The sequence below is a fragment of the Melopsittacus undulatus genome, chromosome 6, assembly GCF_012275295.1.
Source record: "Melopsittacus undulatus isolate bMelUnd1 chromosome 6, bMelUnd1.mat.Z, whole genome shotgun sequence".
NCBI classification, from domain to species: domain Eukaryota; kingdom Metazoa; phylum Chordata; class Aves; order Psittaciformes; family Psittaculidae; genus Melopsittacus; species Melopsittacus undulatus.
The window spans coordinates 70885121-70899330 of NC_047532.1; the positions used below are offsets into that span (position 1 = coordinate 70885121).

At 37.6% G+C, this 14210-nt stretch overlaps 1 protein-coding gene across 1 annotated transcript in view; it reads left to right on the forward strand.

Moving 5' to 3' along the window:
* Positions 1-14210, forward strand: part of CLSTN2 (calsyntenin 2) — a 319995-nt gene that overhangs the window by 255563 nt on the left and 50222 nt on the right. Inside the window, exons 6-8 of the mRNA XM_031053268.2 lie at positions 2829-3014; positions 7686-7934; positions 8675-8796. Of these exons, the coding sequence (XP_030909128.2) occupies positions 2829-3014; positions 7686-7934; positions 8675-8796 (557 nt within the window). The remainder of the gene's footprint in view (positions 1-2828; positions 3015-7685; positions 7935-8674; positions 8797-14210) is intronic.

Below are 14210 nucleotides of genomic sequence, written 5' to 3' on the forward strand. Positions count from 1 at the left end.
AACAAAACATCATATTTAATATGCCTAAATGTGTTTGTGGCATCAGATTTAGGAGTCCTGTAGTTTGTATGTTACTCACTTGTAGATAAGCTGTCAAACGTAGAAATGCTTGTGGTTTGATTTCTTAATGTTGCTATAGGACTAGTGGTGCTGAATGCAAAATTGTCTTTTCTTCCTTAAAAAGAACTGAACTTTAGAGATCTTTTTAAAGATTATTTTGCAGTGTTGGTTAAGAACATTCATATTTAATGTGTAAGTATATATGTGCACATATATATGTGTGTGCATATGTATTATATATGCTTGCATATGTTACTTTAAAAATAGGAGGAAATCGAATTTAACAAAAAATGTCCTAAATCGTATTTATGCGTGTTATTTCTAGCATTTTTGTCCATTACTAAACACACACAAGAAGCATGATACTGGCTGCTACTTAAATCTTTGCTTAATTTCCTCCCTAGCACATTATGTGTTGGCTGGCAGTGGTAGGAGCTGTGGCAACCACTGCAAAGCTGCATACCTGGCTCCCAAGGGAAAAAGCGTTTTCCTTCTGTCAGTGGTGCCTGTTTGACCCTTCAAAAGTTACAAACTGTTTATAGAAAATAATATTCTGGGCAGCACACAGTGACATTGATGGATTCTGGAAGTTGCATTCTGCTGATGCTTGCTAGCTCATTTGTGGAGTTAACTAGGGGACATCCTACCAAACACACTCCTTTGTAAAATGGCCAATTTCACAAATGGGAAACTGCTTAGATAACGTGAACAGACCTGCTAGTTCTGAGTAGTTCAGGATCTTCACAGAACCACAGGTCTTTAAGAAAGGGCAAGGCATATGTACGCTAGTAGTCTGTTTTCTAGCTTTCCTTTCCAAGGCATAGTAGACGATCCATTTTAACAACAATGATATACTTTAATAATGTTAACTCAGTTTTGTTTAGCTGCAATCTCCCTCAAGAAGGAATATTCAGAATTCTTTGCAAGGTCTGTGGAAGGCTGAAATTTCCTTTCTTACAAGTGAAAAATGGTCAGAAGTTTTGATGAGGGGAGCAGGACACGAGGTGATTGCACTGTTTGCCTTGGGGACTTGGGGTTTTTCCCAAATGGGAAATGAAAATAATTTTAAGTGGGTTTGGGTTGGTTTGGGTTTTAGATCAGCACAATTTGTGTTCAGAAATAGAGAGAATACTGCGCAATAAAAAATGTTACAGAGCTGTTACCCTGTTCCTGTCTCACTAAGAAGTCCTTAATCTTTTGTTCAAAGTAGAAATTCAAATGGCAAAGAACTAAAGTGTGTACTTTTTGGAAATGTCTGACGACCATTGATGTTTTGCATGTGGAGAATACCTTTTGTACAGCAGGTGTTTATTGAGGTAGCTGCAGCATCTGATAGACAACGTGTGCACTTTTCAGTAGATTCATGGTGTTGAAAGAAAACTGTAGTTTTGTGAAGATGGTGCACTGCTCTCCCAAATATCAGTGTACAGCATCTAGAGCTGTGAGGCTGATGTTTTGAAGATACAGGGAGTTTTAGAAATCACGATAGGAAGTGTCTCTTTTGGCAGAACTACAGAGACGTTTATGATCTTGTTTGAAATGCTTTGTGTATAGTGGTATTTTTATACTAGATTGTTTCAGTTTTCAAAGTAATAGAGAGAAAAGTGTTCAATAAAAAATACTTCAGCAAAGCTGTCAAGTGTGTAAAGTAAAAAAAAAGAAAAAAAAGGCAGAATAACCTTTAGCCAAGTATCCAGCTGGCATAGATAGGACAATGGGGAATGGCTTTAAACTGACAGATGGGAGGTTTAGATTAGACATTAGGATTTCCTGTGACAGTGCTGATGCCCTGGCACAGGTTGCCCAGAGAAGCTGTGGCTGCCCTATCCCTGGCAGTGTTCAAGGCCAGGTTGGATGGGGCTTGAAGCAACCTGGTCTAGTGGAAGGTGTCCCTGCCCATGGCAGGGGTTGGAACTGAATGAGCTTTAAGGCCCCTTCCAACCCAAACCAGTCTGGGATTCTATGATTTATGAATCCTCATATATTGATTCTTTGAAAATATGAACTGTAAAGATAGCTGAAATGCATGTTTTTAAGTAATGCTGCTTGTTTTGCTTTTTTTCTGAAGCAGGTTTCAAACACCGTAATTAACTGGATTTAAAATTGAAATGCTTCAGTTGAGAAGCATAGTGGTATGTATGGCTTGTCCAGGTGGCTGCCTGAGGCAGGTGATTATTGAAGTGTTGTGGGCTGTGAGACATCTGCATAAGGGAAACCACAGATGAGTCAGTTCTGGCTGAAAGTGTGAGTAGTCCTTTCAGCTGTAACTTTCTGTCATTAATACTTCACAATGTTAGTAAGACATTTGAGGACAAATGGCATTGCAGATGTGTTATATTAGCTTTTGGTCACGGTCCAGTGAGACTGATGTATGTAGCCTGGTCTTTGGAGATATTTATTCTGTGTCACAAAACAATGAAATCTGACCAAATTCAGTGCAGCAGCCAACCTCATCCCTTGTAGTCTGTCACAGGGATGTGGACACTGGAGATCCAGACTATTGCCAATTAACACTTCTTGTCAGGATATGCATGTACTCCATGCCTGTGTGACCCTAGCAGCAGTACTGTTTCTTTTAATTGAGCCTGACACCCTTTTACAAAGAAGGGCAAAATCCAGTTTTTTTAGGACAGTAATTTACTGATGCAAGGTTCAAAACTTGTGTCTTAGACAGTGACCTTTGCAAACAGTCTGTAATTTAAAACTGTGTAACTCCCTTCTCTTTTTTAATCACTTTTGGGTCTTGTTATTGTTTTTTCTTTTTCCAGACTGGAACAAACGGATTGAATACAAGCCTGGTTCTGGCAGCAAACCTTTGTTTCCCAGCATTCATCTAGAAACCTGTGATGGACCAGTGTCCTCAGTACACACCACCATTGAATTACACACTAACTACATTGGAAAGGGCTGTGATCGTGAAACATACTCAGAAAAATCTCTGCAGAAACTGTGTGGTATGGACATGGCTTTCAGTTGATGTAATAATAATGTTGTGGCAGATAAATAGATATGTCATAGGTAAACAGCATCCTTGTGACTAGTAAACATGCAATATATGGATTTAGTGCAGCTGTTCATATTTGATTGTAGCAATGAAAATGGAGTGGTGAAATTACGACTGGTGATCCATTTTTTTCCATTTCTTCACTGTTTTTCATGCCTTTTCCCTGCTTTGCTTCAGTTTTTTCCCTCCTGTTTCTCTTCCCTTATCTTCCCCAATTTTTCTCTTTCCTCATTCCACCTCTTTGTTACTTTTTTTCCCTTTGCTTATAATAGTGTTGTGATGTGTAGAGAGATTTTAGGTATAGATTCACCGTCATAGAAAGACCATAAGATTTAATGAAAATTGAATCTCGTGTTTCAGTCTTCCTGACTCAGCTTTCTCTTCTGCTGCTGAGTACTGTGTCACAGTCAAAGCAAACAAGGAACATCTCAGGCTATCATTTAAGCAAAATAACTTAAGAAATGTGAATTTGAGAAAAGAGAGATCCCGGTGGAGAAAGGTTTTCTGATTATTTTCTACCCTTTTCCTGCTTTTTGATAATTGAGTCTAAAAGATACAAATTAATTTTGAAAGGTAAATGAAATACTTGAGGATGCTGATACAATCTTGTGACTTTTAAGATCATGTGTACAGCAGAGCAGTGGCCACATGTTAAGCCATTCATCTCGTGCCTTTTGAGATCTTCTGTCTCATGTCTCGTAAAATCTTGTTGTCTTAGAGTCCCCATCTGAAGCCCTGATGGTTTGGAACACTGATTCTCATCTCTTCCAAAATGGCTCTTTACCTTGATCCTGTCTGAAGCACAGTAGCAAATGTTCAGTTCTTCTTTTCCCTTCCATGGATTTTTGTTTGGGGGTACCTAGGTGTATCGCTTGCAATTGCTTTGATAACCACACAACCATGTTGTAGATATGTTAGGATCAATGTACCAATCTCTAAGAGAGAATTTTGTAAATTAACATTTTCAGCCAATGTTACTAAATTGTTAAAAACAGAGAGCCAATTCCCAGGGAAAGAGTGGAGATTTACCTGTGGAGATTGGGAAAGTGAGGTGATGGTGAGTGACAGGAGTAGCTGCCTAATAGAATTGGAATATTTTCAACTTTAAAATTGCTTAGTTAAGATTACAGAGACAATTGTCATTTTAATCCTGTCTGTAGCCAGCTGACTGAGGTCCTACAAAAGGAGGAGAATGCCCATCTACCAGCAGTATTCATCTTTATCATGTCAAGGCTGGGGCTTGATTTCATAAAATACTAGCATTTTAATAAAAATGTTACAGCTGAAGTCAAGTATTTTGCCTCCTGTAAGAACCTGTATTGGCAGCAAAAAGAACTTTGCTTTGTGCCTGATGCAGACCTGAACTGCAAATGGCACAATCATTTAGAGCAGATCACTATGTACAAGATCAAAACCACCAAACGATTACATTGACATAAAACTCTCAATAACAACTATATCTGACAATATTATAATTTGAAGCGTAGGAATGAAAGTAGGTACCTTCTGCTGCTACAAAATTGCTTAGTTGAGGAAGATCGTGCAAAGTCTGAGGGGTTTACTTTGTAGAGTGTGGCTTGACTACCTTACCTGCTGACACTTGAGCAATAAAAAAGGCTATTTCAAGTCTTTCTCTTTTTCTCCTGAATAAACTGTTTTTTTCCCAATACTAGCCCAGTCTTAACTCATTGTCTGCACTGTGTTTAGGCCTAAGCTGGTGAAAAGCAGAAGGATCAAAAACATTTCAGGAGGTCTGTCAGTGCCATTGTGGAAGTTGCAGGTAGCCTTTAAGCAGATGGACAGATGTACTGTCTAACATTACTGCTGAGCTTCCAGTTTTTACTCAGCACATCTGTGAAGGAACAGGATGTAAAGCACTTGAGAGAATAGATAGAATGTAAAAAGAATATTTAAAGGGGGGGTTGGGAATTCTCCCTGCTGAAAGAATATTTTTTTTGTACATGGTTTTCATATCTTCATAGAGAAAAGCAAGTAGGGTAGAAGCTCGTAATAGGAGTTTGATAAACAAGTTGTAAATGACAGTGAACTTTACATCAGACTTGCATTTGGACTGGCTTACACTTGGTGTTTGGTATTTATTGTCATCCTTAATGTAGAGAGAACTCTTAGGAAAACAAGTTATTTCTGGAAATTAGTTTTCTCCCAGAAATAACCTTATTGTGTCTAATGATTGAATAAAAAAAGATCTTTGAAAAGGAAGAAAAAACTGAGGCACTTTTTTTCTCTACCAGTAAAGCTGCAATTGCAGAGAGAATAGAACTAAGGGATCACAGATGAGCATTCATCTTTGTCATATAAAATGCAAGATGGTCTCTCTGTAAATAAGGACCCAGTTTATAAATACTGTGCTTATTTCTTCATTTATCTGTTGGAGATGTAGACAATTCAGATGCCAAGGACAGTGCATTAAAATTAATTTTTACAGGCTGATAGCAGATGAGAAACTGAAATATGGAAACACTGAGTATCAGATTAAAGGCCATGCTACAGCTGCAAGGGTGGTTCCTGGCCTCTCTCCTTTACCCATGTTTGTGTAGCTTTGTAGGACACTCCGAGGAAGTTCTTCATCTGATTGAAAAGTACTAATTTGGGCTCAGCTTTATTTGGATGGTTAGCTTACAGCTGAGCTAACAGTCTGGTCCAGTTCAGCAAGCAGCATCAGTATGTGCTTATCCTGGCACAAAGTTCACAGCACAAACATGAAGGGTGAAGAGAAGAGTTTGGGATGCTGATTAAATTTATTAGGATTGAAACTGTGATTTCTACCAGCTAAATCTCTCAAGTGCATAATCCAGTGGTTGTTCTCAGCGCAAGTTCCAAAGTAATCTCAAAAAAGTATGGGCAGATAAAGTATATCGTGTTGAACTTGGTACTCATTAGCCAAATGCTTTTACACAAGCCTGACCTTAAGTTAGGAACATAAGGTATTTGAGCATGTTGTTGAATCAGAGTTTAGCAAGCAATACGAGACTTCCATTTTGGAGTTTTCCCACGAGCTTATTCTAGTGGGAAAACAGATCTTTCCAAATTTTTATACCCAGAGTACACAGAATGAGGGAGGGATGAAGGTTCTTCATTGAGCCCATAGTTTACCTAATATAAGCATGTGCCCATTTAAAAGCATATTTCTTTGATATACACCATGGTGCAAGCAGTTTCTGTTCCTTGGAAGTTTAAAAAATGGCCATTAAAATCAACACAAAATAAAGTAATTTTATTTTTCAGTTGGTTAAATTTAAAAAAAAAATATTAGGAAGTTTATCCCAAATGATGCTATCTGGATAAACTGAGTTTGATGTATTCCTGTTCATAACATCTGTGTATTAAGCAATGCAGCATGGTGTATTATCCAGAATGGCAATTTATGTAGTACTTTGTGCTCACATTCTAAACATACAGGTGTTAAGCTTGCTATTACTATCCCTTTAAAATAACCTCATTGTACAGTAAGAAATTTTCGAGAATTGTCTCAAGAAATTAAGTTAACAATAAGAATGTTTTCTTATCATTACTATAATACTTTTCAAAAAATCCACAGAATATAATTCCACACATTCTGGGCTTAAAATGCTGCACTCCTGCAGAGCATTGGGGTCTTGTTTCTCTACTTGGATGCTGAAGGAGGGCGAGATAACTTACTGGTTGTGGTTTGTTCTCTATATTTTCCATTGGCAAAGCATCAACAAGTATACAAGAGGGGTTTGGTGCTTTGGGAAGCATACTTTCTGCTAAATGCTATCTGTCACCAGCTATGTAAAGGCACTGGGTAGCTCATTAAGTGTTTTTAAAAGTGTCTGACAATTGTTAAGCTGTAAGAAAACCCAGAGCCGTAAAGAATTGCGCTGTTCTATCAGAGCTTGGCACTAAGTGTTTCCATTCCTGGGTGTTGCATTTTTTCTCCTCAATTAACTCTAACAAAAACTACCATGTAGCTGGAGACCACATTGTTAATGGTTTACTTTTGGGATGCAGGGGGGCTAATCTGAATTTTGAGTACCACTTGAAGTTACACATGAAGTTACAACCCTCGTGTATTTGCCAGAAGCCAGCATTAAAGTGGTATTATCTGGTTTACGGTGAATACTCTGTCTGTATGTATTGACATGCATATCACCATTATTGTGAATATCCATGGCTGTCTACTGGACATTAGGTGACTTGTCCTGCATTTATCCCCACTGTACTGTATTTTGCGACATTCATCCCCACAGACCATGTATCTCCATCCTGTCAGGGAGGGAAGATGTAAAACTTCCCAGCTGGATGTAGAGAGCTTAGGTTTAGTCTTAGCAATTCTTGAAACAACTGAAGAAATGTCCTTAATGAATTTTAGAAAATAATGAGAAGTTTCAAGGAAGGAAATGTTAAAATATCTTGTATAGTTTTCTGTGCAATACATTTAATCTAAAGACCTCTTTACTGGCTTATTGTGGTCAGTATTCTACAATGTGTGAGGGATATAACTGTGAAGCTAGTAGGACCATTGGAGTAGTAAAAATAACCTGAAGAGTGTGAATCAGAACTCTAGCCAATATTAAATTAATCTTCACTGCTTTTTCATTAGTCTCTCATCATGTTATTCATTATACATCATTTGCAGGAGCTTCCTCAGGTGCCATTGACCTGTTACCATCTCCCAGTGCAACAACTAACTGGACAGCTGGGCTTCTCATGGATAATAACGACATGATTTTTAAATTTGATGGAAAGCAAGGAGCCAAAATCCCAGATGGAATAGTACCGAAGAATTTAACTGATCAATTCACCATCACTCTGTGGATGAAACATGGACCTAGTCCAGGATTAAGAGCTGAGAAAGAGACTATTCTCTGCAACTCTGACAAGACAGGTCAGTCTGTGTTTTTAAAAACTGTTAAGCAAAGGCCATAATGAAGTTTGTAGAGTGTTACCATTGCTCATTTAATTTAGTCTGAAAAAAAGTTACTGAAATCGGGTGGTGCCACTCCAAGCATTGTTGACTTGATAGTTTATTGAGGGGACTGATATCTACCCAGGTTTCAAGCTCTGGTTCTCTTCTTGGGTAATCTCTGTGAACACTTCTGTAGATTTGATAGGAATAGTAGATAAAATGATTAAATTATGTTTAATTTTTCTTTATTATTTAGATTGAGAAAACCAGTTCTAATTCTGCATTGGAATTTGCTAGATTAAATATTGATTTGAATTTTGTTAGTTTTAATAGAATCATAGAATCGTAGAATAGTTAGGATTGGAAAGGACCTCAAGATGATCTAGTTCCAACCCCCCTGCCATGGGTAGGGACACCTCACACTAAACCATATCACCCAAGGCTTAAATACAATGCTTCTGTAAACAAAACTAATACAGTGTAATTGAGGAAGATGCTTACAAAGTGTGGCTTCCCTGAGAATGATCCATGATATTAAGAAAAGTCAATTCTTTGGGGTTTTTTTATTTGGTTGGGGTTTCTCTCTCAGATATGTATTGCTTTCAGATACATTCACCTAAACAGAAGTGTTTGTGGTAATTCAGATCACCAACATACCACCTAAACAGAAGTGTTTGTGGTAATTCAGATCACCAACTTACCACCATCTTATGTTTCAGAGATGAACCGGCATCACTATGCCCTGTATGTGCACAACTGCCGATTGGTGTTCCTGTTGCGCAAAGACTTTGATCAGGCTGACACCTTCCGTCCCGCGGAGTTCCACTGGAAACTGGATCAGGTACTTGTGGTTTTCTCTTTTCTGTATTCATCCTTCTCTTCACCCCCTTTAGAAATGACAGAGAACAACACAAATGCTAGTGTAGCTGCCTGGGGAAATTGGAAGTCTACTGCAATTGCATGGCAGCTTGTAAGTGTTGACTCTAATTGGGATCCACATAAAAATTGATAAAGGAGAAGACTTGGTTGAGTCATTTTATACAGTAGCTTTTTTAATGGAGTCATTTCAAAAAGTAAGTAGAAGTTTATATCCTTTGGCAATAGAGACGCAAAATTGCATATAGTCCCCTAAAAGTTCTCCATTTATCATTAAAAAAAAATCTGCTTTATCAGCACAGTGGAAGAGATGGAAACCTTTTCAATAAAGAGTATGCTGACACACACAAAGGCATTTGTAATATATTGTAAATCTAATCTGCAGACTTTAACTTTCATGTGCTGTGCTGTATGTAATTTCTTCCTATTATTAAATGTATATTTCAAGGAAATTATTATTAAAGAGATAAGAGTTGCCTTTCATAGATTTATTAATTCTAAGCAGGATAAGGATCATTTGGATGAAAGAAGACAGACTTCAGCAAAGTAGTATTTTCTCAAAGCAAGTTGCTTCATATCTTTGAGTTCACACTATAGTATTAAGGATGTAGCTATAGGATTGGTTACTTTCCTAATTCACCTTCAAAATGGATATAAAAAGATAATCTTTGTCATGGTTATCAGATGAATATGGTAAGAAATTATGTGATGATCACAGCACTTGCTTTTAATTTCCATTAACTAGTCTGGAATCAGTTTCTGCTGTACTTGATCTGAAATCTTGCAGTGTCTAGAAAGGAGTAAATTTACATTAAATACTATTGAAGATGCTGTCACCTCGGTTGAGTGCTGAAGATGGGTTTGTATTTCTAACCTCTATAATAAGCATCCAAATTAATGATAATACAAATTTTATATAAACTATTTTGAATGCAGTCAACTTCTATATCCTTGCAATGAGAAAAGACCAATGTCCTCCAAAAATTAAATTTGTGTGTAACTCCTGTAACTTAGCCCTGAAAAAATATTGGAAAATACACAATGATAATTTTTAATTGACAGGGGATATATTTGATTGTGTGAAAGAACTTTTTCATCTCTGCTGCCATCTACAATTACTTTATTTTTACTCAAATTTCTTCACATAATTTTCATACTTTTCAAACAATTAAAAAAAAATATATTTTTTCTTCCTTATTTAAAAAAAAAGACTTCCTGAACTGTTTTTTTTTCATACCAAGCATACTGTGTGTGTGATTAGCCTTGCACTGGCATTTGATTTGCATCCATGTTATTGGTCATCAACCTATATTCTTTCTATTTCTGCTTTGACAGTCTTATTTCCTTGCAGAAGTGCTGCTCATCTCAGAAATCACTTCTCGGTGGTCTATTGATTTGGGAAATGTGATGTGTATGAAGGTTTATTGTTTCAAAACAACATCCTAAGTGTGTGTATCTAACTAGTTAAGTACAAGTGGTGTTTGTTCTCTGACAAGGGATAAAGAATACCTTGAACAAGTCTACAGATTCTGTCTGAAATTAAAAAAAAACCTAGTGGAATTTCACCAGCAGGCAACTTCCCACATCTTCAGCTGATATTTAAGAAGAATCCCAGATACCTGGTAACAGGAACTCACTCATTATTTGTGATATAAATCCTAGAGAAAGACAAAGATTTCAGCTAGGGATGACTGAATAAGTCCTTGGAGGTCTTTTAAGATTCAGTTGATTATGTTTCTGGAGGGCAGTTATTTTGTCAAAGCCATCTCAACAAGAGCTACTAAATGTAGTCCAAAGCAGTGCTTGACAAATTAACTGGTTTTGATTCTGTTGTTTGGGTCTAAACTGTATATTTCATTGTCTGCAATTAATCATTTGTATAACCTAAAATATGCTTCCAAATTATAGCACTTCAGCAAAGTTGAGCTGCAGATGGGCACTGAAAAAAGAAACTTCCTGACTACTATGGAAACCTACATGATGGAAACTAGAGATAGGGAAGATTGCTTAGGTCATATCATTAATTTCCCTTCATTCAGATACTGTCAGTTGATTTTCACAGTATATTTTCAATGGGTCTTTCTAGATGGTAAAGAATGTAAGATTAAAGTATAATAAGTTTTGTTGTGTGTTGCGTGACCAGACTTCCATGACGATTAATTGTCATAAAGATACTGTTGTAAGTTTTGTCATGAAGGACCTGGTGAAAATTACTTCCTTACCTTTTCTTGAATGCTCCATCTGGCCTATCTGATAGAGTAAGTTAAAAGACAGTGAAAATTAAACATATATGAATAATGGGCTGGTGAGAAACTTGCAAAACTACAAATTCCTCTGGATCTCAGTACAAAAAAAAAAAAAAAACTAGAGCTAGATTTTCACCACCAGATGAAGTGCTGTACATGTGTGACTCCTTTTATGAGAATGATCAGAATGTACAGCCTCTCCTCTTGTGCACAGGAAATAATGATTGTGGGGTTGGGTCTTGTAGGGGCCTGAGCTTTTTGAGCTCCATGCAGTGCAAAAGTACCCTTGAACACTTGGGAGTTGGTGCCCTTCTTAATACACATTTCTGATCGCGTCTTCCTTCAGCCTTCTCAAAGTCCTTGGTGCATGTATACCGGGACTGCAACTGAGGTCAGTTTATCATGAAATCGTGTATATTAGAAATGGAGCTCTCTTAAAACGAGTGGGAAAACGTTCATTAATTTAAACAAGGGCAGAACTTCCCCCTAGAGACGTAAAATAGGTGTTGTCATGCAGGAAAAACCTCTGGATCCTCTTTTCTGCTGGAAGTTATTGTGTGTTCCCTATTTCTGGCTAATACAGTAAGAACTGTTGTGGTTTAAAACCAAACTGCACAGCTCATCAACTCACTCTCCCCCCTTGCTCCCCTGACTCCCAGAGAGTTAGGAAGGAGAATCCAAAGAATGTAGCCCCCACGGGTTGAGATAAGAACAGTTTAATAGCTAAGGTATAACACAAATCACTACTGCTACCACTACTACTAATAATAATGATAAAGCAAATAACAAGTGAAGAGAATACAACATCTCACCAGCCACCAACCCATAACTCACCCCACCTTGCCCGACCGAGCACCGACCGATACCTCCTCCATTCCCCCAGAGCTCCAGCCCTTCCAGGATTCTTCCAGTTACATCCTGGGTATGATGTGCTATGGTATGGAATACCTCTTTGGCTAGCCTGGGTCAGGTGTCCTGTCTCTCCTTCCTCCCCGCCTCCCTCCTTCCCTAGCAGAGTATGAGCTCAGAAAATGCCTTGGATAAACCAAACATTTGAGCAGCAACTCAAAACATACTTGCTATCAGCACCGTTCCCAGCCTCAAAGTCAAAACACAGCACTGCACCAGCTACCAAGGAGAAAAATGACTGCTGCTGCTCAAACCAGGACAGAACTCAGTCCTCAATTTGTGTAACTGTTGTTTTCTGTAGCCCACACAGAACCAAATCAGAATAACAATTTCCATATGAATCAATGCAGTCAAGCCTTTGGTGACAGTGGAAAACATAACATTTAATAGGACGATGCACAGTGTATTTCACACTCACTTCATCATGGATACTACATTTCTCATACTAATACTAGGGATAGTCAAGCCAAGAGATACCTTTCCCTAAATCAACAGAATAGGAACACTTTTTTAAGTGGGAGAATGGATCTTAGCCAGGGATGAACATTTTTATTTTTAACATACTTGTTTTTATTCACAGTGGGAGATTATTTTCTGTTTTATACCCATGTTATCATCTGCAAATAGTCTTCCAGTCCAGAGGCAAAATTGGTACCAATCCCATTAAAAAACAGGGAATGTAGTTGAATGATCCACAGTCTTTCTAAGTCAGAAAAAAATAGATAAGCATGCAGAAAGTTACTGGTTCTTTTCTGAGATGAATTGCTTTGAATAATCCAAAACAAGCCTGCAGTGCTTTTTGTTGTGGAAAAGCCCTAAACAATTACTTCCATAATAGGAACTAGAGAAGGAGGTTTAGGTAAATCTGAATGACGCATCCTATCTCAGAGTGTGCACATGGATCCTGAAGGATCAAGGCAAAGCCCCCCATTTTCATTTAACCACTTCACTGACCACACACAATAGGGTTTCTGCCTGCAGAAAGCAGTTTTGTCCAGTGAATCCCTTCATTCCTATTTACTGTTTAAAATAAGCTACTGTTCATGATAGATCAGAAACTGATTTTTGAAGAAATGTGTATTATATGGTAAGGGGGCAAAATGAAAGGGGTTAGGTATCTGGAGCCTTTCTTAGTAAAATTAGCTTTTTCCGTTGAATTACAGTGTCTATCAATGAAAGCTGTTCTTATGTGCTGGATTTTTAGACATTGGTTGGTTGTATGAACCTAGTTTTTGAGAAGACAAATGCTCACATTATGAAAGCCTCAGGTGGCCTCCTTCTTGAGAGGCTCAGAGGGGAAGAAAATGAGTGAATATTTATGGAAAGTACATAGTATTCTCAGGGTTAAGAGTTCATGGAGGAGATAGGGTGGTGCAAGCGTCCATCATCTCTGTGCGCTGAATTTCACATCTGGATAAAAACCTCAGGCTTGGCAGTCGCATAAGTTTCCAACATGATGCTTTATTGAAAGGTAATCTTTTTTTATTATGGAGTTCAGTTGTTCATTTTTGCCCAAAGCTCAAAAATAGTTTCTCAACGCTCTTAATCACTTATTTCACAAATTGATATGCAGACCTCCACTGCTTTCTGCATTCATCTTTAATAAAATCACAGAAAGCAGTAAGTTAGGTGTTTTCCTACAGAGCCAGGAAGAGATAAATGATAAATGAATCATGCTAATCCTGCAACAGAGATTAAATAATTCCAGGATTTGAAAAGTTTGTGCAGCATCCACAGCACCCCACATGTCTTGTATTATAGCCCTGTCTATTCTGACACAGTTTATTTACCAGTTTCCATCTTTAAATGCTATTTTGACAAATTCTTATTCAACATCTTGCTTCAAAACAACTTTTGCAAGCACAAGGATGAGTCAGCAGTACTGATAAATTCTTAGATTCCATTGAAAGAATCTTATTTAATATATAGTTTTTATATATTAAACATAAACATATTTTAGATATTAAACATAAAAATATATTTTTTTATGCAACTGCAATATTACATCTAATTACAGAATCCTGACAAATCACAGTGGCTGACAAGAACTTGCTTTATGATACAGAAGATTCGTTTTGGCCAGCTCTGAAGTATTCCCTATAAATAGGCCTGGGTTTGTGCATTTCTGGTTTGTGCATTTCTAGTTTCTGCAGTTCAGCCTGGTGTGAAATGCAGTGAGTGCTCTCTGCTTCTGTAGAATTTCTGTGACCATGAAGTAATGAGA